Here is a 15,197-nt window from a genome sequence, read left to right on the forward strand (position 1 = left end):
CATAGAAATCACACTGTTTTGGTAGCACAGGCCATACACACACACATGCACACATCATCAGGGCCAAGACATTCACAAGCTTTCCCTCCTACAGGTTTCTGAACAGTGAGTATAAATATGAAGGTAGATGGGTTATCTCCCCTCCCACCTCTGCTGGCTTCCCTCCTGCTCTACCAGCAGTCTTGGCTTTGGAGACAAAATTAGATTTGGATTCAGACAGAACTGGATTTGGGTCCTAGCTCCATCTTAAACTAATTGTGTAACGTTGATCTAGTCACCCAAAAGCCCCGTTTCCGTATCTGCAAATGGGAAGATAAATGAGGTTATGAAGAAATAAGGCCTTGGTATATAACAGGTACTCAATAAAAGCAAGCCCTTTTCATCCTTCAGATATCGTTTTCTTCTTCCATTTATCATTCTCCCATTCAGTTTTTCTGTCCCTCCCTGTGCTACCTTCTGAACCTTTGGTTTCAAGTAGCAGCTTCCAACCTGTTCACCAGCAAAGCTTCATCTTAACCATCCCTTCCTTTTTCCCCCAGATGGACCCCATATTTTGAAAGATCTTATCTACCAAATGCCTAGGATTCACTAGATAGTAATAAGGTCTGTCTTGTAGGCTTTTTGGAAGATTCGAAATAGCTTATGGACCCAAGTCAGGAAACCCAAGCTATCCCTGGGCCCTCCTTGGATACAACTGCAACCGTAGCCACATGGAGGCTGGCAAGCTCCTCCTGCCCCTTACCTGGTAGGAGCCATGAGGAGGGATGTAGTAAGTGTCTCCAGGAGCAAGAAAGTAATGGTCCTGCTCGATTTCCTTACAGTAGAACGTGGACAGAAGGGATAGCAGGAGCCTCCTATCTTTGTCATCTGTTACTCTGCCTCCATAATTACATTCCCCTGGGGATAGCCAACAGAAGAAGTTGAATCCATAATGAACTTGGTCATTAATCTAAAACAGAGGATTCCTCCAGCCAACAATGAGACACAGGGTTGCTAAAAACCATGCTCAGCTTAGTTTAAGACCAGACCTTTTGGGTATTATGGTTGCTACAAAAATAATACATGTTCCTATATTAGAATTTAGAAAATAGCAATAAACTGAAATAAAAGCAATACTGTCACCAATTATTTCAACTAATGTAACTGTTAACATTTAGGCATCTTCCAGATATTCGTCTGGACATTTGTGTATCTGTCTACATATATGTGAAAAGCAGCATAGAAATGTGGTTCAGGGTAAGAACTGTGGCATGAGACAGTACTGAGTTCCAATTTCAGCCAATTTCTAGGCTCCAACTTTTGCCACTTATTAGCAGTTTCTCATCTGTCAGTAAGAGATAACTGCATACCCATCTTACATGGTTGTGGTTAACAATACTTATAAAACATTTAGCACAATGCTTGGCATATAGAAGACATTCAATTATCACTTTCACAAATTTAGAAAATTGAGATTATCCATAGACACTGCTTTGGGATATGACTCTCCTACCCCCATCCCCATGATCAACATCATTCTCTGTAACTCAGGTTTCTACACTCAGATTTCTACAAAAAGAATTAGGTAATTCTTTTGAGGAGACAGCAACCCCGGATGCATTTTCTAGCTGGATCAGATTCAATAGTGTGTGTGTTACCTGATATTTGGAAGTTGGGAACAACACATTAATTTGAAAGGAAAAGACACATCTGTGTGTGTGTGTGTGTGCGCGCACATGCAAAGCCTCTCCTGAAGGGGGGGTTCACTTCCAATTCCAACCATGCTAGGAGAGGGCAGGTCTATGGACATGAAGCAGGAAGTACGACAAGTTGGAGAGGCCTCAGCTTCTCTTGGCATTGGAGGGGTCTAAATGACTAAGAGGAACATCTTGGTGGCTCATAATGGGAGAAGTAAGAGACTAAGGGGACGTTTATACCTACTGAGTAATAATTTGAGCCCTACAGAAACTGCTTTACCTTAAACCACCACCCTCAGGCCTTCAGCAAAATTTAGTGTGAACACTATAGTTTGTCCCAGCTGTAAGTAGGTTTATGACGACACTAAACTACAACATTAAAGGGAGAGTGGTTCCCCCTGAAGTCAGCCTGGCAGTGCTAGAAGGGACCAAAGAGGGACTACAGGTGAAGGAAAACCTGAAGTGCAGGGTCATGGTCAGGGTGCCACCACCACCCCCTCGTCAGCAAAGTCTACTTCAGGGGGTACCCTTAAGGCCCTGGGTTTTATGTTTATGAAGGAAGGTGCATTTCTTTACTTATATATCTCTTCTTTACAGCAAGAACACAAGTTTCTACAGAAACAGGATACGTCTTATATCTCTTCAAGATTTCCCATTGGCTCTGCCACAGGGCTGGGGGTACCAGACTAAGAATGTATTCGACTTCAGTCCATCTATTTAGATCACCACTCTTCAAACAAGACCTATCTCTTTGGTTAGTTTGTCTCTTGGTCTCGGAGCTCTGATAGTCATCTCTATCTGGTTCGTCTTTCCTTCCAGGCACATAGGAAGGTTACCCTTCCCTTCTCCTACACTTCCCTCACTACACTTCTTGCAGTGAGGTGTGGCCAGGTGACAACTTCTTGCATATTTAATTCCCAACATGAGCTCTTCAGTGCTACCCCTGTGGCAGTGACCACACAAGTATACGTTGAGATGGTGGCATCAAAAGTTGGTACAGCCTTTGCCAACTGTGCCTCTGATAGACAATTACAATGAACAGAGACCCTCGCCAGTTCACACTGGACGTGTTTAACAGGATGGGCAAGAAATAGACCTTTGGTGTCTTACATCCTTGAGATTTGGAGACTGCTTGTCATCTCAGCCTAACTAGGCTATCCTGATTGGTACAGTTGGAAAGTGACTATCCTCAGGCCAGCTGGCACAACTGGGGTGGGTTGGTTTATGAGCTGCCAGGCAGTCCAACACTAAGACCACATCCCAGGACACTTATGCACTCATTCTGTGATCTGAAGAAGAGCTCTGGGATGTGCTTCTGTGTGGCCTGGAATAATGGGAATATGGCTCACTTATTTGGAAAAGTTCTTTCACCAAACTAAAATCCACTGAACTTATGTTGTGTATGTCACTTGGGGTTTTGTTTTAGGGGACACTGTGCTGAAGTAAGGTCTGTGTCACCTTGTACTTTAAACTGAATTTAATCACTCTAAAGCAGAATTTCTGAATCTTGGCATGATTGACGTGTTGTACACTGAGTAGTTCTGTGTTGTAGGGGGCTGTCCTGTGCATTGAGGATGTTTAGCAGCATCCTGGCCTCTACCCAGTAGAACATCCATTTAGTTGTGACAACAAAAAATGTCTCTTCAATTTGTCAAATGTCCCTTAGGAGGTAAAATCACCCTTAGCTGAGAACCCCTGTGCTAAGATCTTGGTTTTTTCAGCTGTAAAACAGGGTCACTAACATGAAGCTTATAAGATTACTGTGAAAACTGAATAATGTAGATAATGCACCTGACATTTGACTGGGGAAAGGATCCAGAGTTGAGGGAGGAACTTGTATGTGACCTTGAAGATGCCCAGGTTTTTCTTTTGAGCTGCACTTTGACTTTTGGCCATAGTAACCCACTCATTTAGCCCATCTAAATTAGCCCATTTTATCTCCTCTCTCTAGGATTACATGGTATTTTTCTTGAAGGCAGTGACCCAGTTTTATATATTTACATTCTTCCATATTATGTACTGGTATATATTGATGATACAGCTGATGAATTGCTTTAATACAAACCAGCAAGGGTCATTTTCACCTCAGGGTATCTCTGCTGGGAGCACTCGCCTTCTTTTTTCACCACCCACTCCCACTTTCTTCTTCCAGTAGTAAAACTCCTACTTATCCCTCAAAACCATCTTTAATGCCTTAAGGAAGTTATCCCTAATCATCCCACCCCATATCTGAAATTTAATCATTGTGCTGCCTTTCTACATTATAAATGTTCCTCTTATTGAACTTACCACTGTATTGTCATTTATTTTGTTATATTTCTCTCCCTTTGTAGACTGTGCACCACTTAAGAGGAGGGATTAATCTTGATTTTTTGGTATGTTGTTTTTTTGTTTTATAATATCCAGCATGGTGACCAGCATCAGTAAGAGTTCAATGTTTGTTGAAGGCATAAGTGAGTAAACGAATGGAGCTGGGAGCAGAGGAGCAGGAAGGTGGAGCATAATTGTGGAGGTTTGTGGTTGTCAAAACCTCCTCCCATAAATACCTGTCAGGTAGGTCAGAGCATCAAATGGCACCTCAAAACCTCCTCCCATAAATACCTGTCAGGTAGGTCAGAGCATCAAATGGCACCTCCTTGTAATCATTCAGAAACATCTGGATCTGTCGCATACTAATCCTCAGGTCAGATTCATTGAATTCATAAGGAATATTCCAACCTGCATGAGGCAAAGATGAATTAGATGCTTCAGGATGAGAGTTCTAAATTCCCACTCAGAGATTGGGCTGGTGAAGTTAAACATCATCATGGATCAAGAGCCTCTTTTCAGTCCCATGAATATTAAGCACCTTGCCAACTATTAGCTTTGGTATTTACTGTCAGCGTGGGAGACATTCTGCTGAAAAAAAAATCCATTCTAAAGTCAATTACTTTATGGATCTCCCCATTTGTTAAGGAAGATGTTACCATCCTGGGATTTGTGAAATAGGATTACTCACTCTGGCTGGAATACCATGGTAATGTATAGAACGCAAAAAACAACACTAAAGCATAGGTTTAGTGGGAAAGGAAATGCAACCCACTCCAGTATTCTTGCCTGGAGAATCCCATGGACAGAGGAACCTGGAAGGCTACAGTCCATGGGATTGCAAGAGTCAGATACGACTTAGTGACTAGGTAGAGAGCAGTATCTGTGATTGGGCAATACTAAGTTAGCTTTGAGAATTCCCCTCCTTCCACTGTATTTCCAAAGTTTATAATGATAAATGCCCAGTGGGGCTATCAGTTCAGTTCAATTCAGTCCGACTCTTTGAGACCCCATGAATCGCAGCACGCCAGGCCTCCCTGTCCATCACCAACTCCCAGAGTTCACTCAAACTCATGTCCATCGAGTTGGTGATGCCATCCAGCCACCTCATCCTCTGTCGTCCCCTTCTCCTCCTGCCCCCAAACCCTCCCAGCATCAATCTTTTCCAATGAGTCAACTCTTCGCAAGAGGTGGCCAAAGTATTGGAGTTTCAGCTTCAGCATCAGTCCTTCCAATGAACACCCAGGACTGATCTCCTTTTCGATGGACTGGTTGGATCTCTTTGCAGTCCAAGGGACTCGCAAGAGTCTTCTCCAACACCACAGTTCAAAAGCATCAATTCTTCAGCGCTCAGCTTTCTTCACAGTCCAACTCTCACATCCATACATGACCACTGGAAAAACCATAGCCTTGACTAGATGGACCTCTGTTGGCAAAGTAATATCTCTGCTTTTCAATATGCTATCTAGGTTGGTCATAACTTTCCTTCCAAGGAGTAAGCGTCTTTTAATTTCATGGCTGCAATCACCATCTACAGTGATTTTGGAGCCCCCCCAAAATAAAGTCTGACACTGTTTCCCCATCTATTTCCCATGAAGTGACAGGTTGTTTCCAAGGCAAACCATTCAATATCACGGTAATCCAAGCCTATGCCCCAACCAGTAATGCTGAAGAAGCTGAAGTTGAACAGTTCTATGAAGATCTACAAGACTTTTTAGAACTAACACCCAAAAAAGATGTCCTTTTCATTATAGGGGACTGGAATGCAAAAGTAGGCAGTCAAGAAATATCTGCAGTAACAGGCAAATTTGGCCATGGAGTACAGAATGAAGCAGGGCAAAGGCTAATAGAGTGGGGCTATACAAGTCACATAAATGTATGAAGCAGGCCTGATGTAAGACAGTAGGGTGTGGCGGGACCTGCATTCAATGGAGATGTTTCATTTCCTCCCAAATAATTCACATTCAAATTAAACACAACAAAAACCTGGATTTCCCTGGTGGCCTAGTGACTAAGAGCCTGCCTGCCAACGCAGGGGACACAGGTTTGCTCCCTGGTGTGGAAGATTCCGCGCGCAGTGGGGCAGCTAAGCCTGTGTGCCACAGCTACTGAGCCCGTACCTTAGAGCCGGTGCTCTGCAATGGGAGAAGCCACTGCCATGAAGAGTAGCCCTCACTCGCTGGAACTGGAGAAAACCCTCAGGCAGCAATGAAGAGCCAGTGCAGCCAACAATTATTTATTATTAATAAATAAATGAATAAATTTTAAAAAACCCAAAAACTTGTGTTCTGGCAAACAAACACAACTGGGCAGTTGACTATAAGCCAAATTGTTGTATGGATTTTGGGAGGTTAGGAATGGATGGAAGAATGTGGTGTGTGAGATGCAAGTGTAGAGGGAGTGTCCACTTTGGCTGTCTCATCCTTGAAACCCTAAGTGGAAGAGTCAGGTGGTATGGCGCTAACTGGGACAGGTAGAAGGAAAGAGAATGCTTGGAGAGAATCACCAAAACAATTTGCCTCCTTTGGTAACCCCCCAGAATTGCTAAGAATACCTTGGGGTGGGTCATTTCAAGAAAAGAATTGGAGGCAGCCCATGGGATTAATAATGAGAAAAATGATCCATGAGAAATGATATGAATATCCATCCATTCTCCATGAGAAAAATAATCCATCCTTAAAATCATGGTGACTTGGGATCTGTATTTAGTTTGATGATCTGTTCCAACAAGAATACTAAGTCACTTAAGTTAGGCCATGGATAGGTTACATTAATAAAGAAATTTATGTTTATTTTTTTCAAGGAGAAGCACAGACAGATTTCACAGTTGTATTTCTTTCACTGTTATGCACATGTATAGAGAGCAACCTAAACTGTTATAAATCACCTGGTAAAAATTCCCTGCAGAATGGCCATTGTACCCAAGCCAGGCAAATACACACCAAAGGGAAGAGCTTTCAATCTTCTCATTATCACATAACTTCAGTAATTAGGAGACCTCTGATTCTGGGGCATCACCTCTTTCCCTGACCCTGATCCTAATCTGGCACAGACACTCAGTGAAATTAATTTCAGATAAACAACAAATCATATTTAGTATAAATATGCCCCAAATATTACATGGAATGTACTTATACCTTATCTTTTTTCTTACACCTTATTTTACTGGCAACCCTGACTACAAACTTGAATGCATTTCTGCATCTGTGTGATCTTTCCCCCAGCAATCCAGGTATGCTGTCACCTCTCACCTAGGGGTCCAAAGTTTCTCCTCTCTTGAACGATGGCATGGAAGAAGCAAAGGCCAAACAATAGCTTTTGCCACATCACTGCTTTGGTACAGCTTTGGAAGAACACAGGGTCTGAGATGGGGTCATTGAGGTAAGAGCGCAAAAGATTGGCCCGGAGCCCTTTAGGGGGCTCATTGGTCATTTTAATCCCATTCTGGAGGATGCTGACTGGAAACTTCTCTGATGGATAGCTGGTTAACCAGAGTCTAGAAAAGAAACAGATCCAATTATTTAGAGCAATGTAATACATATATTAAAAAACAGTAACAAAAAAATAGCTACCATTTTTTTAATACTCTGATAGATGTTGAACCCAATGCTGAGAATTTATGTCCCTTCATTTTCTTTAATCCTCACAGCCACCCTCTGATTTACCATCCCCTTTACCAGTGAGGAAACAGAGGTATAGCAAGGTCAAGTGGGGCTTTCAAGGACACACCTTGTTTCTTGCTTCCAGATTACTCACAGTCTTGCTGCTGGGGGTGTCAGGGGCAGGGTGGGGGGATGCGGAAGAGGCGAAGGGAAATGGGAGCTGAGGAGGGGAGAAAGGACAAGCAAACAGTGCCAAGAAGTTTTAAAATCTAGACTGCAGGGAGGGAGGGCAGTAATAGGCTGTGGGGATACATGGGGTGGGGAGAGCAGATGTCTGCAAACTACTGAGTCAAATCTAGCCTTAACCTATTTTTATAAATAAAGTTTTATTGGAACATGGCCACACCCCTTTATTTACAAATTATTTAGGGATGCTTTCATGCTACAACAGCTGAGTTGAATAGCTGCATTTGACAATATGGCCTGCAAAGCCTAAAATATTCACTATCTGGCCCCTTACAAGAAAAGTCTGCTGACTTCTGTCATAGAGGCCAGTGGCATTTGAAATGGGTCTTGAGAATACGGAAGATTTTTTTCCTTAAATAATAAAGTTTTACCTATGTCTGTAAAAAAATGAGAACATAGGCAAAAGTATTTAGTAAGAAACATATATATATATATATAATTTTACCATCTACAGCTTAACATGTAAGCATATTGTTTTTCATTTGCTTTTCTTACTCAGGCTCAAGCTACATATATACTGTGGCATCTGTTTTGTTTCATTTTTGTGGGGTTGTTTTGTTAGACATTAGAAAGGTTTCCAACAGGCAGATTTGGGGGTGAAAAGTCATTAAAGACACAGGCTGAGCAACCACATGGAGGAAGAAAAGTTGGGGATGTGGTAAGGGCTGGTGAGCAGCCTGCTATGGTCCAAGTACAGGGCTCAGAGGGGAAGGAGAGGCCATAAACTGGTGGCCTATGACCTGACCTCAGTTTGCAGCTGGCTGATGTTTAACTCTCACCATGCAAACCAACATAATGCTGCAACATATTTTTGAAGTAGTTGCCAACTTTTACAAATCTAGGGCTTTCTTTTAAAATTCTGGCCTCCCTGGTGGCTCAGACGGTAAAGCGTCTGCCTACAATGTGGGAGACCCGGGTTGAATCCCTGGGTTGGGAAGATCCTCTGGAGAAGGCAATGGCAACCCACTCCAGTACTCTTGCCTGGAAAATCCCATGGATGGAGGAGCCTGGTAGACTACAGTCTATATGGGGTTGCAAAGAGTTAGACACGACTGAGTGACTTCACTTTCTTTCTTTAAAATTCTGGTTTCCCATCTTTCCTTTAAAATAATCAGAAAATCTGGACACAAGAGGCCTTCATGCCTGCTTGGCAACAGTTAGCTGTCACTGGGCAGGAGTAGCTCATCTCTATGGGGCATGTGCTTCTAGTTTAACCACAGTCCCCACCACTCCCTACTGATATTCAACTGAGGCTGAATGTCCATGATGATAGCTACGGCAGTGTGGAAAGTGGAATATTTCTCGTGCCCAAATCCTCTTCAGTCATTTATGTTACATTGCTGGCTTGTGTAAGCACTTAAGCTTGTGACTTTGGGGTTAAGTTAAAAGTGAAAGTGAAAGTGAAGTCGTTCAGTTGTGTCCGACTCTTTGCGATCCCATGGACTGTAGCCTACTAGGCTCCTCCATTCACGGAATTTTCCAGACAAGAGTACTGGAGTGGGTTGCCATTTCCTTCTCCAACTTTGGGGTCAAGAAGTCTTAGATGTCAACATGAATAATTTTTCTTCATTGAGTATGTAACTGATAATAAATGAAACAACTCAGCATCCCATACAAAATAGAATTCTTGAAATTAATGGATTCCCTCTTAAACTTCTACATTAATCTTGTATGAGCCTTACATGAATACAATCAACTATGGCCTAATCTGGCTTTGTAAATAAACACCAAACACTTTTCTATTTTCAGGCAGACATAACTAAAATAAAAATAACTAGCAAACTTTGTTGCCTAGTACAGGATTTGGCAAACTTTTCCTATGAAGGATCAAACAGTAAGTGGTTTAGACTTGGCGTGCCATATGGTCTCTGTCACAATTACTTGAAGCATAGAAGCAGTTGTAGACAATATGTGAGTGAATATGATTATATTTCAATAAAACTATAACTCTATTTATAGACACTGAAATTTAATTTTATATAATTTTCACATGTCATGAAATATTATTCTTCTTTCTATTTTTTCAACCATAAAAAAATGTAAAGCTATTCTTAGATTGTAAGCTATATAAACACAGGCTGCAGACTGGATTTGGACATAGTTTGCTCACCCCGGTCCAGAATAATTAGATCACTGAAAATCTAAGTTAAAAGACTTGAAAGCCTATCTGGTTCATTTCATCATTCTCTAAATGCAAAAATTTAGGCCTAGTCTTGCTGGACTTTAAAGTTCATAGAAAATGAACGGCTGCTTCCAAGACTGATTAAAATTCCATGGATCTCCAGAAATAGAAGATAGAGCAAGTAGCGAGATTACAGGTGGGATTTTTTTTTTTTTTTTGACCAATAAGTTTTAAAACTAACTTGCTGGTATTAAATCTATCTTTTCAGACATATATCATATCACCTCCCTACAACAGTTTCTCACAGCATATACCCCAGAATCACAAGATAACTTCTTGGTGTTTCCTTTGCTTTTACAAATGTTGTCCCTTTTGTCTGGAATGTCCTTCCTGGAAAATTCCTGTTTATCTTTCAATACTCAAGGCCTTCCTCAACTTTTCCTTCCTTGTCCATTCTTGTTCAAACAAGTACAGCAAGGACTGCATGGTATCAACATTATTCATATATGGTCTGCCTTCTGCTAGACTGAGAGCTTCTTAAGAGTTGAACTGTGTCTTGTTTGGATTCCCAGTCATTACCATGACATCTGGAGCTCAAGACTGGGGCCCAGAGACACAGTGGTGGGACAACATCTCACCTGAATCCCACGTTGGTGCTCTCAGGAACAATCACCTCCTCACAGATCTTCTCCAGAGAAGGCATCCAGCTTGTGGCCAGATGACAATTCTGTAAGACCACCCAGGTCCCATCTCTGATGGCACTGTTGATCATTTTGGCAGCAATAGGGCCTTGGCCTTGGCCAAGGGAGATGGTCTGTGTTTTGGTACCTCCCATGCCAAGATCATCAGCAAATTTCAGCAGGCCTGAGAGCAGGAAGAAAAAGGACTTTTGAAAGAGAACAGGCTACTTAAGACCATATTAACAATAACAACACAGAAAAGGGGGTTTACATTTCATTTTTAGTGGAGTATAGTTGATCTGGCTTCCCCTGTGGCTCAGATAGTAAAGAATCTGCCTGCAGTGCCAGAGACCCAAGTTCGATCCCTGGGTCGGGAAGATCTCTTGGAGAAGGAAATGGCTATCCATTCCAGTATTTTGGGCTTCCCTGGTGGCTCAGACGGTAAAGAGTTTGCCTGTGGTCCGGGGGACCAGGTTTCGATCCCTGGATTGGGAAGATCCCCTGGAGAAGGAAATGGCAATCCACTCCAGTGTTCTTGCCTGGAAAATCCCATGGGTGGAGGAGCCTAGCAGGCTACAGTCCATGGGGTCTGTGTTAGCTTCAAGTCCACAACAAAGTAAGTCAATTACACAAATACATGTATCCACTCTTTTTTAGATTCTTTTCCCATATAGGTCATTACAGAATATTAAAAAGAGTTCCCTGTGCTATACAGTAGGTCCTTATTAGTTATATGTGTATGTGTCAATCCCAATCTCCCAGTTTATCCCTACCCTCTTTGCCCACTGGTAACTATATTTGTTTTCTACATCTGTGACTCTGTTTCTGCTTTGTAAATAAGTTAATTTAGGAACTGGGCTTTTACAAACTTACTAGGAAAACTGGTATTTGGACAGTGAAATTTCAAGTAGGTCTCTTTCACATCTCTCTTCCTCAGAGGCAGCCAGTGTTATATTTTGTTTGTGAGTTTTTCTTCTTTAATGATTTTTCAGTTCAGTTCAGTTCAGTTCAGTCGTTCAGTCATGTCTGACTCTTTGTGACCCCATGAATCAGAGCACACCAGGCCTCCCTGTCCATCACCAACTCCCAGAGTTCACACAAATTCATGTTCATTGAGTCAGTGATGCCATCCAGCCATCTCATCCTCTGTCATCCCCTTCTCCTCCTGCCCCTAATCCCTCCCAGCATCAGGGTCTTTTCAAATGAGTCAATTCTTCACATGAGGTGGCCAAAGTATTGGAGTTTCAGCTTTAGCATCAGTTCTTCCAATGAACACCCAGGGCTGATCTCCTGTAGAATGGACTGGTTGGATCTCCTTGCAGTCCAAGGGACTAGCAAGAGTCTTCTCCAACACCACAGTTCCAAAGCATCAATTCTTCAGCGCTCAGCTTTCTTCACAGTCCAACTCTCACATCCATACATGACCACAGGAAAAACCATAGCCTTGACTAGACAGACCTTTGTTGGCAAAGTAATGTCTCTGCTTTTGAATATGCTTTCTAGGTTGGTCATAACTTTCCTTCCAAGGAGTAAGCGTCTTTTAATTTCATGGCTGCAATCACCATCTGCAGTGATTTTGGAGTCCCCAAAAATAAAGTTTGACACTGTTTCCATTGTTTCCCCATCTATTTCCCATGAAGTGATGGGACCAGATGCCATGATCTTAGTTTTCTGAATGTTGAGCTTTAGGCCAACTTTTTCACTCTCCTCTTTCACTTTCATCAAGAGGCTCTTTAGTTCCTCTTCACTTTCTGCCATAATGGTCATGTCATCTGCATATCTGAGGTTATTGATATTTCTCCCAGCAATCTTGATTCCAGCTTGTGCTTCTTCCAGCCCTGCATTTCTCATGATGTACTCTGCATGTAAGTTAAATAAGCAGGGTGATAATATACAGCCTTGACGTACTCCTTTTCCTATTTGGAACTAGTCTGTTGTTCCACATCCAGTTCTAACTGTTGCTTCCTGACCTGCATACAGATTTCTCAAGAGGCAGGTCAGGTGGTCTGGTATTCCCATCTCTTTCAGAATCTTCCACAGTATATTGTGATCCACACAGTCAAAGGCTTTGGCATAGTCAATAAAGCAGAAATAGATGTTTTTCTGGAACTCTCTTGCTTTTTCTATGATCCAGTGGATGTTGGCAATTTGATCTCTGGTTCCTCTGCCTTTTCTAAAACCAGCTTGAACATCTGGAAGTTCACGGTTCACGTATTGCTGTAGCCTGGCTTGGAGAATTTTGAGCATTACTTTGCTAGCATGTGAGATGAGTGCAATTGTGAGGTAGTTTGAGCATTCTTTGGGATTGCCTTTCTTTGGGATTAAAATGAAAACTGACTTTTTCCAGTCCTGTGGCCACTGCTGAGTTTTCCAAATTTGCTGGCATATTGAGTGCAGCACTTTCACAGCATCATCTTTTAGGATTTGAAATAGCTCAACTAGGTGTGTTTCTTTTATGGTCTGTCTCAGAGACAATATTAATCTGCGAGGATTGCCATAACAAATAACCAAAGATTGGATGACTTAAACAACAGAAATTTATTTTCTCTCTGCACTGGAGGCTAGAAATAAAAAATCAAAGTGCTGACAGGCATGGTTTCCTCTAAGGCTTCTTTTCCTGGCTTGTTTGTGGCCATTTTCTCCTCACATCGGTAAAGCGTCTGTATAGAATGCCAGAGACCTGGGTTCGATCCCTGGGTTGGGAAGATTCCCTGTAGAAGAAAATGGCAATCCACTCCAGTACTATTGCTTGGAAAATCCCATGGATAGAAGAGCCTGGTAGGCTACAGTCCATGGGGTCGCAAAGAGTCGGACACGACTGAGCGACTTCACTTTCACTTTCTCCTCACATCATCTTCTCATTGTGTCCTTGCATGGACTTCTCCCTGTCATTGTATCTGTGTTCTAATCTGCTAAGGACATCAGTCATATTGGATTAGGACCTACCCTAATGACCTCACAATTAACTATTTAAAAACCTTATCTCCAAATACAGTCACATTCTGAGGTATTAGGAATTATGTCTTTAACATACAGACTTGGGAGGGACAAATTCAGCCCATAATATCCTCATAATCCTGGGGGGAGGTATTAATTCTCTTAATTGTTTGATGTGCTGATTATCCCTTATAGTAATGTGCTTCCTCACATAGTTTATAATTTTTTTTTTTATTGTCAGTTCACAATCAGCAAGTTTGTGTTATTCTGTGGGAGTCTGACATACTGTGGGTTTAAGGAGTGCCCTAACAGAACAATTTCGTATACACAATCACTAGTGTCCCCAGGGTTTTCCCATTCTGGATCAGTTTTATGGGAAATTTCTCAGCTTGAGAATCGCATACCACAGGGTACTATAACTCTAAAACCCTCATCTGCATATAGCCTAGGCTTGGTATTTTAATTTCTCACAGAACAATTGTTGCTTTTTTGTTTTTACCCAGGCTCTAGGCCAGTGACAAGCTTCTGCATTGCTTCCTGAGTCAGTAGCCTAAATTTCAGACTTCTATGGGAAAAAAATACATGAATTTGAAACAAAACAAATAAAACTTCTAGAAATGGAAAGCATTGTTATTGAAGATAAAAATTCAATGTGGAAGTGTTACTCTCTCCCATTGTGTCTAATTCCTTGTGACCATATGGATTGTAGCCCATCAGGCTCCTCTGTCCATGGGATTCTCCAGGCAAGAATACTGGAGAGGGTAGCCATTCCCTTCTCCAGGGGATCTTCCTGACCCAGGGATCAAACCTGGGTGTTCCGCATTACAGGTGAATTCTTTACCATCTGAACCACCAGGGAAACCCAAAGATCACATGAAGTCCTTCGAGCCACAGGTCCTATGCTTGGTCTGGGAAGACTGTCACGGAGCAACATTAAGCCTTTGTGCCACAACTACTGAGCCCCATGTGCTGCAACTACTGAAGCCCATGCATAAGAGCCTGTGCCCCGCAACAACAGAAGCCTCCTCAATGCACTTCCATGAAGAGTAGCCCCTGCTCGCTACAAATATAGAAAGCCCATGTGCAGCAATGAAGACCCACTGCAACCAAAAAGAAATACATTTTCAAAATTAGCATAAAAAAAGCAGGTTGAATGCAGCCAAAAAGAGAATGAGTGGAAAGTAAGGTCTGCAATCAATGATGTACTCAGTAGTGACAGGAACCCTAGGTTTCCAAATACCATGACCCAATAAAGGAATTGGGAGTTCCTTGGAGAAACACTTGTTCAAGATAAGCCTGAATGATATATGGTAGTTCTACACAGCAAGGACGTTATCAAAAACTACTGGGGTTATGTGAAAAGCATATAGCCATGGAGGTACTCCTATCCTAATAGGCTAAAGGATGAATAATCTGAGCATCAAAAAGAATGATGGCAGGAGTGGAGTAAAACACTGCTATATGTGAAACATCCACTATGTTAAAACCCATGCACTAATAAATGTACCAGAAAACCACCTTCTTCGTGCTTTCAATACTCTGAAAGCTGGTAAATAGAGTATGAGCCAAGAACCTTTGCTTCCTGGGTAAACCAAAGAGTTGATAAAGAAAAATTCTTCTTTATGGA

At 42.0% G+C, this 15,197-nt stretch overlaps 1 protein-coding gene and 1 long non-coding RNA gene across 3 annotated transcripts in view; one reads left to right on the forward strand and one right to left on the reverse strand.

Annotated features, from left to right (window-relative positions):
• Positions 1-15,197, reverse strand: part of DNAH3 (dynein axonemal heavy chain 3) — a 254,086-nt gene that overhangs the window by 13,790 nt on the left and 225,099 nt on the right. For both annotated transcript variants that reach the window (XM_070779177.1, XM_070779176.1), the window contains 4 exons: positions 10,592-10,817; positions 7,235-7,479; positions 4,278-4,394; positions 743-897 (listed from right to left, as the gene is read on the reverse strand). In XM_070779177.1, the coding sequence (XP_070635278.1) occupies positions 743-897; positions 4,278-4,394; positions 7,235-7,479; positions 10,592-10,817 (743 nt within the window). The remainder of the gene's footprint in view (positions 1-742; positions 898-4,277; positions 4,395-7,234; positions 7,480-10,591; positions 10,818-15,197) is intronic.
• On the forward strand, positions 10,032-15,087 carry LOC139179592 (uncharacterized). Its single transcript, XR_011563924.1, has 2 exons — positions 10,032-10,149; positions 14,074-15,087. It is a non-coding gene; the product is annotated as an uncharacterized lncRNA (long non-coding RNA).

The sequence above is a fragment of the Bos indicus genome, chromosome 25, assembly GCF_029378745.1.
Source record: "Bos indicus isolate NIAB-ARS_2022 breed Sahiwal x Tharparkar chromosome 25, NIAB-ARS_B.indTharparkar_mat_pri_1.0, whole genome shotgun sequence".
In the NCBI taxonomy this organism is placed as follows: domain Eukaryota; kingdom Metazoa; phylum Chordata; class Mammalia; order Artiodactyla; family Bovidae; genus Bos; species Bos indicus.